Source organism: Astatotilapia calliptera, chromosome 3 (assembly GCF_964374335.1).
Source record: "Astatotilapia calliptera chromosome 3, fAstCal68.1, whole genome shotgun sequence".
Lineage (NCBI taxonomy): Eukaryota > Metazoa > Chordata > Actinopteri > Cichliformes > Cichlidae > Astatotilapia > Astatotilapia calliptera.
Window position 1 is genome coordinate 29088835 of NC_137424.1, and position 15989 is coordinate 29104823.

The window sequence follows — 15989 nt, forward strand, 5'->3', positions numbered from 1 at the left end:
TGGACGAGAATTTGTAATTCAAAACATCCAATATGATTCATTACTCTAAACTCCTGTGTAAATGCTTCACTTTAAACAATAAAGAGGCGTGTGCAGTGACTAACACAGATAATGTCTGGAAAACTGACACTGTTTTATTAACAGATTTATCAATACCTTACTTGTTTAAGAGGAAAAACTATTGGATTGGTATTAGGGCTGTGCAATATGACCAAAATCTCATATCCCGATATAAGAATTCTATCGTCCCGATAACGATATAAATCACAAAAATGTAACATTTTCTGTAAATTATGTGAATCTCGGGCAGCTCGACTTGCGGGAAGTGTTTCCAGCTGCGCGTCATGTAGCTGGAGTCGAGTGTTTTAACCGATGCATGAAACTATACATTTTTAGACATAAATTGTAACGGCCGCCGTTTTCTTTGTGAGTATTTATTACACGGCGTGCTGCGGGGAAAAGCCTGTTCTAACGTTTGAGTCTAAGGTTTATTTTTTAGCACCTGGCGGCTCTTTTTTGCTTCTCATCCATAAATAATCTGCTCTTTCACGTGATTCAGTTTATTTTGAAAAGTCTCAACAGGATCTTGAGCTTTATTGTGAAAGGTTTATGTGGAACATAAACAAGCGGACACGCGGTGGTGTTACCGTCGTTGTTGCTAACGACAACGCATAAAAACAGGCGCTTGTCCGTCGGTAGTGTGGTTATATTAAATATAAGAGAAAGAGAGAGCTTTAAGAAATTAATATAGCCACTACAGTGACCATCAAAAAGGTGAAAAAAATATTGCCGTAAACAGTTTATTTTGCGACACCACGAAACAAACGATAGCGTAAAATGAAACGATAGACGTTTTTATATCGTCATCCGATATATATCGTTACATCGAACAGCCCTAATTGGTATCGGTACAGGAGATATGAGTTAAATGTATTTGACATGAGCCATTCTTAATTCAGATATCAATGAGTTATTAATATGCTCCCAGAAAAGCAAAGGATCTAACCTAGTGAAAGCAAAAATAGTTCTTTGTAGAGTGGCCATTAGAGAAGTTGTAGTCAATGACACCTCCACACTGGTTTGTGCAATCAGTCAGGGTGGCTTGGCCTTGACATTTCAGATTGCTTTGGTTGGCTGTCAGCATATTTGAATAGTTGAAATTGTGTATAGAGGTGAAGAAGAAGACTGGCAGTATTTACATTTAAGACATATAAAGCACTTTGAGTGCTGGAAAGGTGTTACATAAATGCAAGTACAGCCTGAAATACAGGCAAATGTAATTTCAATTTTAACTGTTGGACATTTTTTTTGTTGCACTGTACGAGATCTTTATTTAACAGTTCTTTTGTAACTGTTGGCACAAAGAAGCAGGCTTTAAAGGCTATTCACATGGACATGACACTCAGAAAGAGGGCGACAAAAAGAGGCAAAAGAGATGGAGAAGAGAAATGTATTCCTTTCACATAATAGAACGGGCCCTAGCATTATGGTAATGACATACAATATAATGGGAGGACAGGAAACCCCTCGGGATGTAATAGTGTATGTACATCATCAAAGGATGACTAGATTTTGATGTTTTAGGTCCATCCTGACAAAAGATTCCTTTGAATAAGCGGAAATGTGAAACCAGTGGTGACAGTGTTCTCAGGAGGACGGGGCTGGGCACCCACGGTAGCAGCGATGATGTTCTGCTCATGACCAGCGCCTGATGCAAGGCATTGTTGCCCTTACAGTACACCCTTCAAGGCCCGATGTTGGGCAGCGGAAAATATACACAGTCAAGGCTGAGTCAAGGTCAGAGGTAGTTAAAGTTATGTTCATTTTATCTCAGAATGTGGGGACGATCACACTGTTTACCGAATACACTCGAAGCCACTGTGTCCTTGAGTGAGACAATGAATTCCTAGCAGCTCCAGGGCTGCTGTACTGCTGCTCATCGTGATCCTCTTACAGAGAAGGGAGGCAAAAGATATATCTCGCCTGTGGGGAGGACAAGCAAGCAAAAATTTCTATGAAGTGTGACAATATTCCCCTAAATCCATAATATAAGAATGACTGAACCACTTACATATACTAGTTTGCTATTTTTTTCTTCATGTATCTTGGCAGAGAGCAGATATACTAAGAAAAGCACAGTTTTTCTGAAAACCCAGAATGGTTCCTAGTAGCCACATCGCTGTTATGCATTTGAACATGGATGAACAGTTGCGGCCTTTCCATATTTTATGGGATCACTTCAGATGACATGGTTCTGTTTCCTGACAAACTGAAAACCTTTAGAGTATCTATCAGTTTTGTTTTTTTGTTTTTTTGTTTGTTTTTTTTTTTCTAAATGACATCAGAAACAGCAGTATGCGACATTACGTGATGGCAGAGCTTCAGTTCATCCTTTGTCATTTTTTTTTTTTTTTTTTTTTTTAATAAATAGGACAGGGGGAATGAATGAGAGAAAGAGGGGGAGAGAAAGAAAGAAAACCAAAGGGGAGAAGAGACGGTGAGAAGGGGGGGGAAGAGAGAGAAAAAAAAAAAAGAACTCCTGGGTCACCTGTATGGAGAAAAAAAAAAAACAAACAAAAAAAACAAACAGAGGAGACAGCAAACAACAAAGAGCAACATAATAATAGAGAAAACAAAGCACCATCACAATAAACTAGCTAGTCATAGATATCAATATTTACTAAGTAATAAACGATATTGTGCAGCACGCAAGATAGACAGCGCACAGTGTGCTTTAAGGCAGCAGCCAAGAAAGCTTTAGTCCGCGTCTGTGAATACCCATGTGTGCATACCTGTGTGGATCAGCATGCTTGCATTCCAAAGGTTTCTCCATGTAATGATCTGCTAGGGAGTGTGGGGGGGGCCACAGCCCCGTCCTCCAGGGTGTGAAGCGGGTATGGAGGAGATCAAAACTCCAGACATCCAGAGGCCCCCAGAACACAAGAGACCAAGGAAGACCAACAGAGGGGCAGCCGTGCCACTGTTCCAGTAAGAGCTGAGGAGAGTCCCAGATGAGGGCTCGCCCAGCAGCCGCGGAGCAGAAGTCAGGGGGAGTTGCAGTGACGCGCCCGTGAGCTCCGCCGGCCCCCAGCTGTGCCTGAGTGACCGAGCCCCAGGCCGAGAGGCCGGGGGCACCCCACCTCCAAAGGGGCCCGAGCGAGCCCCAGGCCCCAGGCCCCGACAAGCGGCCGCCAAGGAGTGAGCCGGTGTGTACCCGGACGCCCACCCCCAGACACAAAGAACCACCAACACACCGACACCTGAGGGAGTCCGCCACCGGCAGGGGAAGTGGTGGTGGGTGGAGATAGGCCTCCAAACCTTGGAGGGCCTGAGGTGTCCCCAGAGAGGTGGCGTCTGATACCCAACCTGACATACAGACACAGACATACAGGCACACACAGACACAAACATCCATTCCCACCCTCATGCTCTCATATGCACTCACTCCACACTCAACCAACGTGGAGACAGACATAAAGAGACGCTGTACACACAATCACACTCCCCAAGCGTACTCTACAAACCGGGTCTAGGTACCCTTGCCCCTGGAGGGGGGAATTGCACCCAGTATCTATCAGTTTTGGGAAGTAGATTCTGCCTTTTAACTCTATCCACTGCCACAGGAGAGTGCTAAAGTTTTCCAGGAGAGAGGAAGGTAGCGATCTAGGTTTTCCTAACTTGGAAGTAGCTGACATAGAATATAGAAAAATGAAAGGGCATCTCAGCAGCATGAAACTTTTGATTAACGACACCGACGCTTTTGAATTCTGCCTGAATCCTGTATTTACTTCCACTGACCATTTGCATGTGCCTCTAAAAAAATGGTAACAGAAAAAGAAACTGAAATCCACGAAGAATTAATCTTCTGGTCTATGTAAAATATAAAAGGATTTTGGTACTGTGGCTGTATTCGTTAGAGACTTTAGGTAGTGGTCAGATGCTGACATTATTGCAAAGCTTTGGGTCAATCAAATGGCTAATCTCTATTTTACTGTGGAGCTCATTAAAATGTGTGTACCTGTTTGTCTTTCTCTCCTGTTCTCCATATTGTGCTTCAATTTGTTCTGCTTTTGTTGGGAAATGGAATGTCATTGCTTTACAATTCCACAAAAATATGCCTCATTAGCTAGCATCTTCAAAAGAAAGGGACACATACTGTCTAAATACGCTCCTCCTAGATTCATCTCCTCATCCTGAATAGATTTATTCTACTGTTGTTAATGTCCCTCATTTCCCCATCACTGTATTTAATAAAGGCAATTAATATCTTTGACATTCTCGTGTTTCTTGTATAGTAAAACAAATTATTCCCTCAGGGCAATCAATGTTTATGTTTACCTCCTTTTCCACAGGCACTGTTCACTTCAGTTTCAGATTTAAAAGAGGTAAAAAGCATCACTGTAATAACAGTCAGCCTGAAGTTAAACTAGCAGTCATCTGCTTCGTATTGGGGCAGCTGTGGCTCAGGTGGTGGAGTGGGTCAGTGGATCAATCCCCAGCAGCTCCTACTGATCCCAGAGTTGAACACAATGCTGTGTGTGCAAATCTGTGTGTGACTGGGTGTATGATAGAGAGATTAAGAAAGCACTTCGAGTGCTCAAATTGAGTAGCGCCAGTCAAATGACCTACATTTAAGAATTTATTGTTTTATTTTGATGAAATCTGTCGTTAGTGCTGAGGTTTAAGGCAGCTCAGCTTCCCAACTTAAATAATTTTCTCCCAAAATTCAAAATGCATAACTGAGATTTTAATATGTAATAACTACCATGTGTTTAGTAAAGTACATTTCCGTGCATCCATAAGAATGGATCTCCATCCAACAGTATGACTGCTACAATAGTAGTAAAAATGTGTATATTTAGTGTACAGGATGTAGCAAAGGACACATATTCTCATTGGCTTTAGTGAAAAACTAATTACCGGTAAGTGTCCTTATATAGCACTAATGAATTAACGATCAACATATCATTGTTAAATTAATTGTGATAACTGCCATAATTAGCATAAACAAATTGGGTCTCTTAGCCTTTGTCCACCCCAAATGGTGTTGTTGGTGCAAGCGAAATGAAAACATATCATGTATACCCTGTAGCTTCCTGTCACAACGAAAGAATCTGCTAATTGTTCTTGTTATCTTTCCAGGGGGAGGCTGTCGTCTTGGTGATAGTCTCGTTAATATAATTATAGTGAAGCCTGAAAATGAACGAGGTAATTAGTAATGTAACATGATATCAGTTAGACCTTGTGACATTTAAAATATGTCATTATTGAAGACTCAAAAACAGCATTAGTTAAGAGATGAAACATTTCAAACAGGAAACGTGGGGATAGACCAACACCCCATCAGATTTAGGGTTAAAAAATGGAAAATATGGAAAGAGGCAAATGGAGCGCTCACAGCATGAGGCATCAAATGAAATTCCTGCAGAGAATAAAGCGAGTGTTTAATCAAGAAAATCCTTTTTTACATTTTTATTTATTCTGGGGTAATTAATTTTGTAGCAATAATTAATAATTAATTATTGGATCAAAGCAGAGACTCTGCAGGCATGTTAGTAATCAATAACAATTTACACCAAGACGAAGCCAAAGATTCTACAAACTGTTTCAATTAATTCCGTTGTGTCTTTTGATTATATAGGACAAAACTAGTGGTAATACTTATAATGACCCTCATGTGTGATGATAATAGTTATTATTTTACCCCAAACTTTGATCTTACTAAGTCTAACCAAGTAGGTTTGGGGCTCAAACCATCCACATAATTGTTTGCAAACCAATTATTAACCAATCTGTAACCATTAATAATCGTTGCATTGTTTTTACTGTAATTTCCTATCTATTATATATTCTAAACAAGTAATAAATGTGTAATTTCACGTTCCATAAATAAGCCCTCATCGTGATATCATATTGAGCTCATCATGATTTGTGTTCTCTTTGACCTTATTATTGGGTCTTTCCATCATATGCCATCATATGATAATAATAGTTTTAAAATGTCCTAGAATAAAACAAGCTATTGCAGTAGAAGAATATGGTAACAACTTGCAGTATGTTGACAAAACTGACGCAGCCGTATTCCCTTTGTGATGTATGTTGAACATGCATCACAACGGGTCTTGCTCTAAGACCTGCTTTTACTCTACAAAACTGCTCAGTGCTATCCTTGGGAGACTGTGTGTGTTGTTCCATCATCATACTTTAGCTGACAAAGAGGAATGCCTTGAAGATTTTTTGCCTGTCCAAAAACAAAGGAAAGGAAGACAGAGAGCACAAAACCCATTTTCCCCATTTTCTCTGTGCAATTACACAGATAAAGCTTGGAGAATTGGATTTTTTTTCCCCCTTTGAAATGCAGACTGAAATGGTGTTAAAGCAAAGCAAAGAGATTGAGAGGAACGTCTTATTGTTGCTATTTCGTCTGGTTTTTTGGTTTTTTTAAACACAGCTTTGTGTGTAACCACTGAAAAGTAACACGAGTATATAAAAAAAGGGGAAAAACATATTCTGTTTATCAAATTTAAATATATATATTTATATATATAATTCTCGAGAGCCTTTCATCACCTATGAAACTATACACATTTAGCCCTGGTGGTTTGTTCTCGTGTTTACAGTGTTTGAGCGCAATATTTTGTCAGGAGGATTGTCACAGATATTCTCTGTGGTTCTACTGTGTTTGAATGCCCAATTAGACAAGTGAATTGAGGATGGAGACATCCCCTAACCCCCTCAAAAGTCCTCTAAAGTGATATTTACAGCCATTATTCTTCCCACTAGCACCAAGCTGCTTCGATATCTACCCCCTGCAGACAAGAATTGTTCAAATAAAGAAAAGGAACCCTGAAAATACATAGATTTTGAACACAGCAGCATGGACATTAACGACACAGATGGAGGGTTATTCCCCAGCCATGTTGAGAATGTGTTGATTGGACAATGAAAAGATGCCTTCTGCCCCATTTAAGAAAAAGAAAATCAATTTGGTGTCTGTAATTTTGAATATGCAAATTGTGCCATTGTTGCTGTATACTTCTGTGCTGGGCAGCTGTCTTTGTATGTTCAGTTGGAAGCATATTATTAGAATCAAGTACAGTTTGGTATCACTTCAGTGCATAATCAGTAGTTGTATTGCTTGCAGAAGAGTTCATCTGACAGCCACGTGTGGTCACGTGTAGATTAATATAACCATGCTGTCATCACACGCTTGCATTCTGACAAGTATCGGTGGGTGTCATGGTGTTACATGTCTTCACTCATACATACTGAATATTCATTAAACAAATTCTCAAATAAACTCTGTGTTTTTCTGTTTTTAACACAGAACAGAGCGTGTGTGCAATAGCGACTTAAATGCAGCTAATTAAGCCTACTTTGTGGAGCAGCAGCCAGTTCTGCACTGTTAAAAACACTAATTTTAGAAAATTGCCACATCTTTTGAAAAAATGGCCATAAACACAAATTCAAGACAACAGCTGTGCTTTGGTTGCAGCTATATTTACAATGATCACTCTGTGAGCAAATTCTCATGCACAGAGAGGAGACATGCAAACACATGCAATGTAAATAATTTGTAAACTATAGGAATATAAATGGGATTGTCTCATTCTGTATCTCACTCGTAATATATCCAACCTGCTCGCCTCGCACTGCACAGTAGACATACTGTATACATGCAGTGCATGGGGAGATATGGGTTTCCCATTCCTCTATACGTCTTCCTCTACAGACTGCCACAGGATTATTCTGTTTTGGTGGACTGTGCATACTGCAATGGACAAAACTGGAAAAAAGGGTAAGGGTCTGTGAATAAATCATTCCCCCCAAAAAAAGCTTTTTGATCTTTTGACTCCTCACAGACATCAGTGTGCCCAGTGAGTCACCCTGACTTCTGATGTGTCTTACACAAAAATTCCCTGTAACCTCAGGAGCACTCCAAGCTCTGGGACACAACACTGGCAAAATCAAAGCGTTTCCTCCAGTGTCAAATGTAATGTGCGTTCATGGTGGCACTTGAAAGAGTCTAGCCGTGGTCACACGGCAGTCTATCCTCTGCTGTCCATTGTTAATACCCTACATCCAAGAAGTGCGTGTTACTTTTTGATTGCTGACATTCTTAAAGCAGACCAAAGATATTATTCACATGCTGTAAAACATTTTGTGGAACTGCCGAGCGCCTTCCTTTGAAGGCTTTTATTTAGAGCGGATTCACAGAGACGCAACATTTAAAAAGTCAAAGTAGTAAAAGGTGCCTCCATCACATAAGCTCATTATTTTGTGGGTAAAAGTAATTCACTATGTGTTTTTGTTTTTTAAAAATCTTCAGTCTAAACAAGAAGCGATGAGCAGTTATTGTTTCTGGTATGATTCTTTTTGTTGTGTGATGTTGGATTTAGGTCAGATAGTGTTATTGCCCTCCTCCTGCTGAACAAGGAGGATCACCTTTTAAAGCAAACAGCCTTTTTATTTCAACCACTGTCCACTCTTGATTGGCCAGCATATTTACACATGAAGCTCAGGATGAAGAGAGATTTATTTTTCTCTGTTAATCACATATGCCCGGACAAAGAAACAAAAAACAAACGCACCTGGTAACACAACCAAAGTGGATTTTGGAGCCATTTTTGTGCAATATGTGTGAAAGAAAATGGATATTTAACAAGAATATCAAACCAGAACTGTGCTACATGCCCACAAAAACAAAGGAATCCTCAAGAAAACCAATGAATATGCAGAAGTCCTTTCCGAAAAGCCACTGGGATGCTCAGAGTGGTTATAATTTAGATGGATTTGAGCTGGCGTGTGTTTATGGCCATCCTCCAACAACACTAAAGGGACAGGCCAAGGATGACACTGGGATAGTTATTTCCTGCAAGTGCCAATGTTTTCTGGAAGATTTTACAGTGCTGCTGTTACCTTTGAGGTCCAGGTTGCGCGCTCCATTGGAGTGCTGAGTAACGGTGCGTGAGTCAATCTTGAGTGTGTGTACATTGTTGGCATCCCGGGACACCACCACATTGTGCCACTGGTTGTCGTTGAGTGGTTTGTCTGAGTTGCCCTTCATCAGCGACGGGCCATTGCCAAGATCAAAGACGTAATGGATGTACCTTTGAAGAAAGACGTCAGGATTAGGACTGTGTTCCTAACTCTTGTAACTCAACAGCGGTGCACGAGTTAAACAAACTCATTTGTTTCAGGCACTTTTTATTCCACTAAAAGATGCTCCAAGATGCTGTAAGAACATTTTTTGGGGGGAAAATACCAACCGTTTATGTAACTGTACCTGGAAACTGTGATTTGTTTTGGAGTTTTTTCTGGCTGGTTAAACATGTAAATATAGATACCTACTTTGTCTAAAACTCTGTGCTTGGCCACAGGCAGATGAGGTGGCACAGTTCCCTCCTTCACACAAATATGGCTGTCTTTTGTGTTGTGGGTTAAAGCTATTGTGCTTGTTTCATTCAAGGTATGTGATTTTTTTTCTACCTTGAGTCCAATTCCTTTATGTAGCCTCTTGTCTTTTCAGGGTAGAAGCAGCTCAGGCTTTTGTGTTATAATGATGCCGAATTCAGAGCACAAGGGAAGAGACAAACACTACCAAAAGCCTCTTTTGGAGACCCTAATTATAAGCAGCTTTTAGGTTGATAAGATTCACAAGTCCAGCCACTTTATTTTGGGGTTGTGATGGCTTTGTCAAGTCTTTGTAGAAAAAAAAAACAACCTGAGAAAAACCAGATATCTCTACTTCCTGTTGACCAACCACTAACAAGCTACAGCATGCGAAGCTTTCAGCTGAGCTTTTAAGATGACTGATTATGATTACTCACAAACATACTCTAAACTAAGTTACACCGAGCCCAGTCTGATTCATAGCAGCATTAAATGACTCACTGATCTGTGGGGAAAATATATGTGCTTATGTGCTCTATGTAAAAACAAGGGCTGGTGGACAGAAATCTGCAGAGCGCAGGGGAAAAGCAACATCATCTTTTTTAGGCATAGCATACAATAATGAAAAAACATAAAATGATTTAGACAATTAAGAAAAACCCAAGTAAAACTCACCCCTTTACCAGTTCCACAACTATAAAGTCGCTCCCATCTCCGGAGTTGAAGAGCATCAGGCCATCAGGCGTGGTGGTTTTAAACTGAAAGAACAGGTGCATGGAGGCATACGCTTGTAACGTCGCTAATGCTAAGTAGCTGCCTTTTGTTCGAAATGTCACCGGATCCGCAATGATGTGGCGCATGCCAAAGCGGGCATTCAGCTCGCAGTAGGAGATGTCCCCGTTTTTACACTGGTCTAGATATGGCACACTATTGAAGGTCAGGCCCTGCAGATGGCCAATGAAGTTTGAGGGGACCACGGATATGAAGCGGCGCTCAGTCATGATGCCCGTCTCAATGTTGTGGAACTCAAGATGTGTGTGGGCACCAGTCATCTGGCCTAAAGATTGTGGATAACAAAGATAACAAAGAAAAAAAACATTAGCAGATGGTACTATATTTCATTATTATTAGCCTTTATTCATTTATTTTATAATTATTATTATTATCTTTACAGTATAGTAATCAGTTATATTGCTGATCTACGCTAAACAATACAGTTGTGTTTCAGGACAGATAAGGAGTAATCGTCTTGGTAAACTGCAGATTAAAATCCTTTCCCTACTAAAACCCAGAAGAGCCTGCAAGGCATCTCTTGGCATCATTTCCTTTTTTCTTTCCCAGGCACTAGTTTGTGAATAATGTCAGTCTTCACAGGGTTGATTTTCACTAATGGTCTCGACATGCCCACTCTTTTTTTCCCCCTCTGCATCTACCACACACACTCAAACTCACCTTTTCGCTCAGCCTTTGCCCTCCCATCCTTTCGCCTGAGGCCACAATGTTATGTGTGGCTATGATGCCACCTTGTATTTGACCTTTTATCCTTCTCTTGGATGCAGGCAGAACCAATTTCTTTGAACTTTGTTCATTGGCTTGCTCACTCGTGGTAAGTAAAATAGCAATCCCCAAAAAAGCTCTGGCTGTATTCAGCGTCAAATATGTATGTATCCTTTTGCTTTTTATACATTTTTATGGCTTTGCCAGGCTTTGCAGCTAAGGTACCTGGCATTTAAGGGCTTTAAAAATTAGATATAGCGTAAGTCACTGTGGGATGCTTGGAAGGTTGTCATGGAGATTGGGAATTGGGTACAAACATCTTAAATTTAGCATTATTTGTAATATAAACGCTTGCCAGCTGAATTGCCATTATCTCTAAATATGAGTTCAACAATAAAAATGTCTCATTCATTTTAACTCTAATTTGTCACCTTTATGTCTCAAATCAGATGTTTTAATGACAACTAGCAAAACAGCTGCTGTGAGCCTGTTGTACATACATTATCAGCAGAACACGTGGATTTGAGAATGCAGCACCACGCTCATTTACAGCATCTCACACCAAATGAATCCTCAGTGTCCTAATCAAAACTAACCTTCCACTGTGACGTTATCCACAGACAGCTGTAGGTTCTTGCCTCTCCGCACCACCTTCACCATGTGCCACTCGTTATCGTTCAGCTTCTGCCCCGCGAACAGCGTCTCGGGTCCTTTGCCTGTTGTAGGGGGAGTTAAAATCACAAAACAGCACAGCAGAGATGATGTGTGCGCCTACCAACCCCCACCCCAAACACCTTCCTTCCACCTCCACCTCCCAGCCACCCCCCCCAGCACACACACACACACACACACACAGGTCACACACTGTAGGTGACAGGGTTGGTAGAGAAAACCTGCATGTTTGCAAAACACATTCGTGCTATTGATTTTCTCACTATGCTAGGCATGAAAGGAACTGAATATCTAGCCCGACACATGCTGAGTTGCAGACATTATATGAAGGCATGTCCTGCTTTCACAAAGCATCTCGATGTGACCAGGTGGTTTAACTGCTCACTCCTAAAACCTCCCTCCACCACTCTCCTCCTTAATTCTCTCTTTCCATTTCTCTACTCCCAATTCTCATCGCCTCAGCTCTACCACTAAAGGATACACAGTTTTGTGGAATGGCATATGGTTTTGCTAAGATGCTCTATAGAGAAATATTTACATAAGAATGTTTTCAAAGTGGGGAGAAGGCTATTTATAAGCTGCCAATGACAGAGCTTGATTTCCTCAACATAAGAAAAAACTGCTGGCGTGAGGTACCGGCAGCAGAAAAACAGTGTGGGTTTTTATTCTGTTATGAATGCAGCAATGATCTGCTGATTTTATTCTTCGCTAAAAGTTAAGGTAGGAGCACGTTGTGTGGAAGAGCAGTGCCAAATTTTGTGGACTGAATACAGATGAATAAGCGTAAAGGCTATGGCCAAAAAAAAGTAAAATCCTTATATCACATGGATTCAGACTCTAAATGAAGGTCTAGCTGTAGTGGGACTGGGGTGATCATTATAATCAATGATCGGAGAGAAGGAAGAGAGTTTTTGTCAACAACAATATAATGATGGGAAACTTTCACCTCAGTGGCAGCAGGACACACTGAAATAGTAGAAAGCCAAAAGACACCAGTCTCATCCATTCTTTTAGGCGGCTCTGAAGTAGACTGAGGGCCATTGAGGCAGATCAATAGAGACACGATGACATCAAAAGATTGTGGCTTTCTTACACCATTAGCACTGATGATTTGCTTATTTTGAGTCTAATATTTGCTGCCCCACACCAATTCCAGGGTCACTGCCTCGCTTCTGATTAGTTAGCCGGCTGGAGCTGGAGTGTGCAGCTGCTCGAGTGGATGATGTAGTACAGCCTGGTGAAATATGATGGTCCCTTTCCCAGTTCTGTGTGAAATTATTTAGTCTAGAGGAAAAAAAGGAATGTACCATCAATTGATGGCCCCACTTGGCAAGAACACACACTGCCCACTGGAGAACCGTTTTCCCATTTACCCCTGTCCCTTTTTCATTATATTGTTTTTTCATTATTTTTTTTCCTTTGGCTACATAAAATGTGAAAGAAACACTTTGATCCCTCATATGTGAAAGGAAGAGGCTGCTATATAGATGCAAAGAAAGCAAGTGTGGAGGAAAGTTGCAAGCAGAGAAATTAAAGCTGATACAAAGATATGCAGGAGTGCAGAGATAAAATGTGAAAATGGATGACAGCGAAGAAAGAAAAAAAAGAGCCCTACAAAAACCTAAGAAAAAAAAAAGTGCAACAGAGCTGCAGTAGAGCTGGCTGGCTGATGTAAGAGTGTAAAAGTTAGAAAAGTACAACAAAAATGAATGGGAACAGCTACACTTTCAGAATGGAGTCCATGTAATATTTATTTTCCCTGGCTTCTACAGGCCACAGGAGAGCCAGGTCCACCGCTACCCACACAGCAAGAGTCATTTGGCTATAATACCTCTAACAATGGGGGGAAAAATGTATGCTCCTCTGGCCGGGCTAGCCAAGCAACAAAAAGTTCTGGGCAGAAGGTGGTGAAAGTGCAGCCAGGGACCTGTTAGGCTGTATGGTCAAAGTTGGAAACACTGAAGGGAAAGCACAGATAAGGTGGGGATGCAAGTCCACTGTCAAAGGTTAAAGACGAGTTTTGCTGACTTTTGTTGATTTTAAAATAAAAAGGCTTTCAGTTAAAGTAGTTTAATACCTATGTGGGTAAGACGGGTTAAGTCTGTAACCGGTGATTATCTGATTTTATGCTACAAACAGCATGAATCCCCAAAATGAAGAGCACTGTGACCAGAGCTGTTAGCCTTGCTGAGAAGTTGGAGACGTATAGATTGTTGTCTGTAGCTCTAAAGGCTCACTGCTGCTCCCCCTCCTTGTCCCACTACCCTGTTCAATTTTTCAAACTTATTCAATGTTAAAAACAACAACGTGTTTTTAAAAAAACAATTACGGTAAGTGTCAAGTTCAATGACATTTTTTGACTGCTTTTTAATAAAATGTCAACTTGTGTTTTCTTCTTAACGTATTACTCCTTTTAGTGTAAAGCTACAGCACTGGGGAATGCTTAAAATGTCACCATCACCAGGTTTAATTACAGTAAATATCTAGATATGTAAATGTTACCTCATTAGGTGCCAGTGAATTAACATTTCATTTCAGTTTTCACTAAAATTTGAAAGAATTTAATGTCCTGATCCTAAACCCATCACTGGAGAACACTGACTGCCTCAAACCGATTGTGATGAAGTTGGTGGTGATATTGCTTGCAGTTAAATTAAGTAAAGCCTTACTTCACTGCCCAGGTAACAAGGCAAACAGCAACACTAAGGACTTGCAGTATGGGGTTAAATGAGCCACTAAGCTGGTAATGTAGCCACTCTCTGAGAGAAGTACTCCTTGGTGAAAAAACAAGGAGGGGAAGAGGGCTCTTTAATGAAGAAGCTGACAATTATTAAAATGAAATGAATTCTCATTCTGCCACTTGTGCGTTCTTACTCTGTCTTGATCAGCGGGGCAAAGGGCTGTGATCATATAAACAGAAGCTCCTTGTGCCTCTATCTCTCCCATTCCTTTGTTCCATCCTGCCATTTTTCTTTACAGCTTCTAAATGCATCCCAGAGGCACTGAAAAGAGTAAAAATAACTACGATTGTGGACTACTTTCATTGACTGTGTCAGCTCACCATTAGTGAGAGGTGTGATGCTTGTGGGCTGTTGCGTAATTACCAGCAGCCATCCATCACTGGTTGCTGTTTTCTCTCTGTAAACAACCTTGATTAATGCAATCGGATCAATGCAACACAGGTCCTCAGCCAATGGCTGCAGGTTGTTGCCATCAGCCTCTATACAGGCTGTGAGACTGCTGGTGCAACAGCAAGTACTTGAGCACAGTTGTTTAATTATTTTGTCTAAACTCTGATCACGGCAACTTATGAGAGAATAGCTTATAATCACTCAGCGAGCAATGCTGACAACACGATAATCAAGAAATAAAACATGAAAAATGTTTGTTTTCTCTTACTTTGCAAAATAGTAGAGGTCCAAATATCTCTTAGACCACTGATAATATGTGTAGCTAGAAGAAGAATCTGACAGTTTGAATATCTCGCCCTGCCTAATGACTTTTCTTATCCCTGTTCATATTTGTCACAGACACCACGACTCCAAGCCCCTTTATTAAACACAGTATGTTTCACTTAGATTCTTTTGCATTTTGCACAGTGTCAGAGTTTTGTGTGGTCCTGTTAACATCTAGCTGTCACATAGAATTAGCTCCAAATAATAATGGCTATATATAGTATACCAAGCAAGCTTTCTGGCATGATTATTAAGTCAACCAGTGCACCAAAGTCTGGCCAGAGGGAGCAAAGCCAGTCTGAGATTTGCTGGGCAAATGTGCTTGCCAAAATGACAACGCCACAGCACACCATCACAGGGCTACAGGCAGTAAGTTTGCTGCTGGTGTAACAGTGGACGACTATGAAAGCAGCAATGAGTCATGCAGTCGTACAGAGAAGCGTACAGAGAAGCGTACAGAGGCCGTTTATCGGGGTTGCTCGAGCATATGCAGTTAGTGTGTTGAGATTGCAGGGGTCAGGCGCAACTGCAGGGTGCGTCTGCGAGTTAAAGGGTCAAATTTGTCTAGGGGCAACTGACTGTGATGGTGTGTCTGATCTAACAAGACAGCTTATACCCCGATCTACTCAGATTAAAGAAAAAAAAAACAACTAAAATGCTACAGGATTCACATCAAATGTAGCAAAACATTTATGTTCCAGTATCAGTGTAGCACTGAAAAGTCCCCAATCGGCTATCACATAACAAAATAAATGTAAATGCAATGCGTGTATTATAGGATAATGTTGTTCCCTGATGGCACCACTTTTTTTTTTTTTATCTCATCACTCAACCAACCATCCAGGCCAACCTGAGCTACTATCTTGGTTGAGCTCCAAAGACTAAATCTCCAGGAATCATATCATTTTATGATGCTTGGCAAAATGTGCTGTCTTTAACTATGGGATACAGAGGCGAATACCAGCCTAAGCT

The 15989-nt window shown here is 40.8% G+C and overlaps 1 protein-coding gene across 8 annotated transcripts in view; it reads right to left on the reverse strand.

Annotated features, from left to right (window-relative positions):
- The window catches only part of nrxn2b (neurexin 2b), a 710873-nt gene that overhangs the window by 308769 nt on the left and 386115 nt on the right, over positions 1-15989 (reverse strand). For all 8 annotated transcript variants that reach the window (XM_080298328.1, XM_080298327.1, XM_080298329.1 and 5 more), the window contains 3 exons: positions 11487-11606; positions 10069-10450; positions 8920-9110 (listed from right to left, as the gene is read on the reverse strand). In XM_080298328.1, the coding sequence (XP_080154454.1) occupies positions 8920-9110; positions 10069-10450; positions 11487-11606 (693 nt within the window). The remainder of the gene's footprint in view (positions 1-8919; positions 9111-10068; positions 10451-11486; positions 11607-15989) is intronic.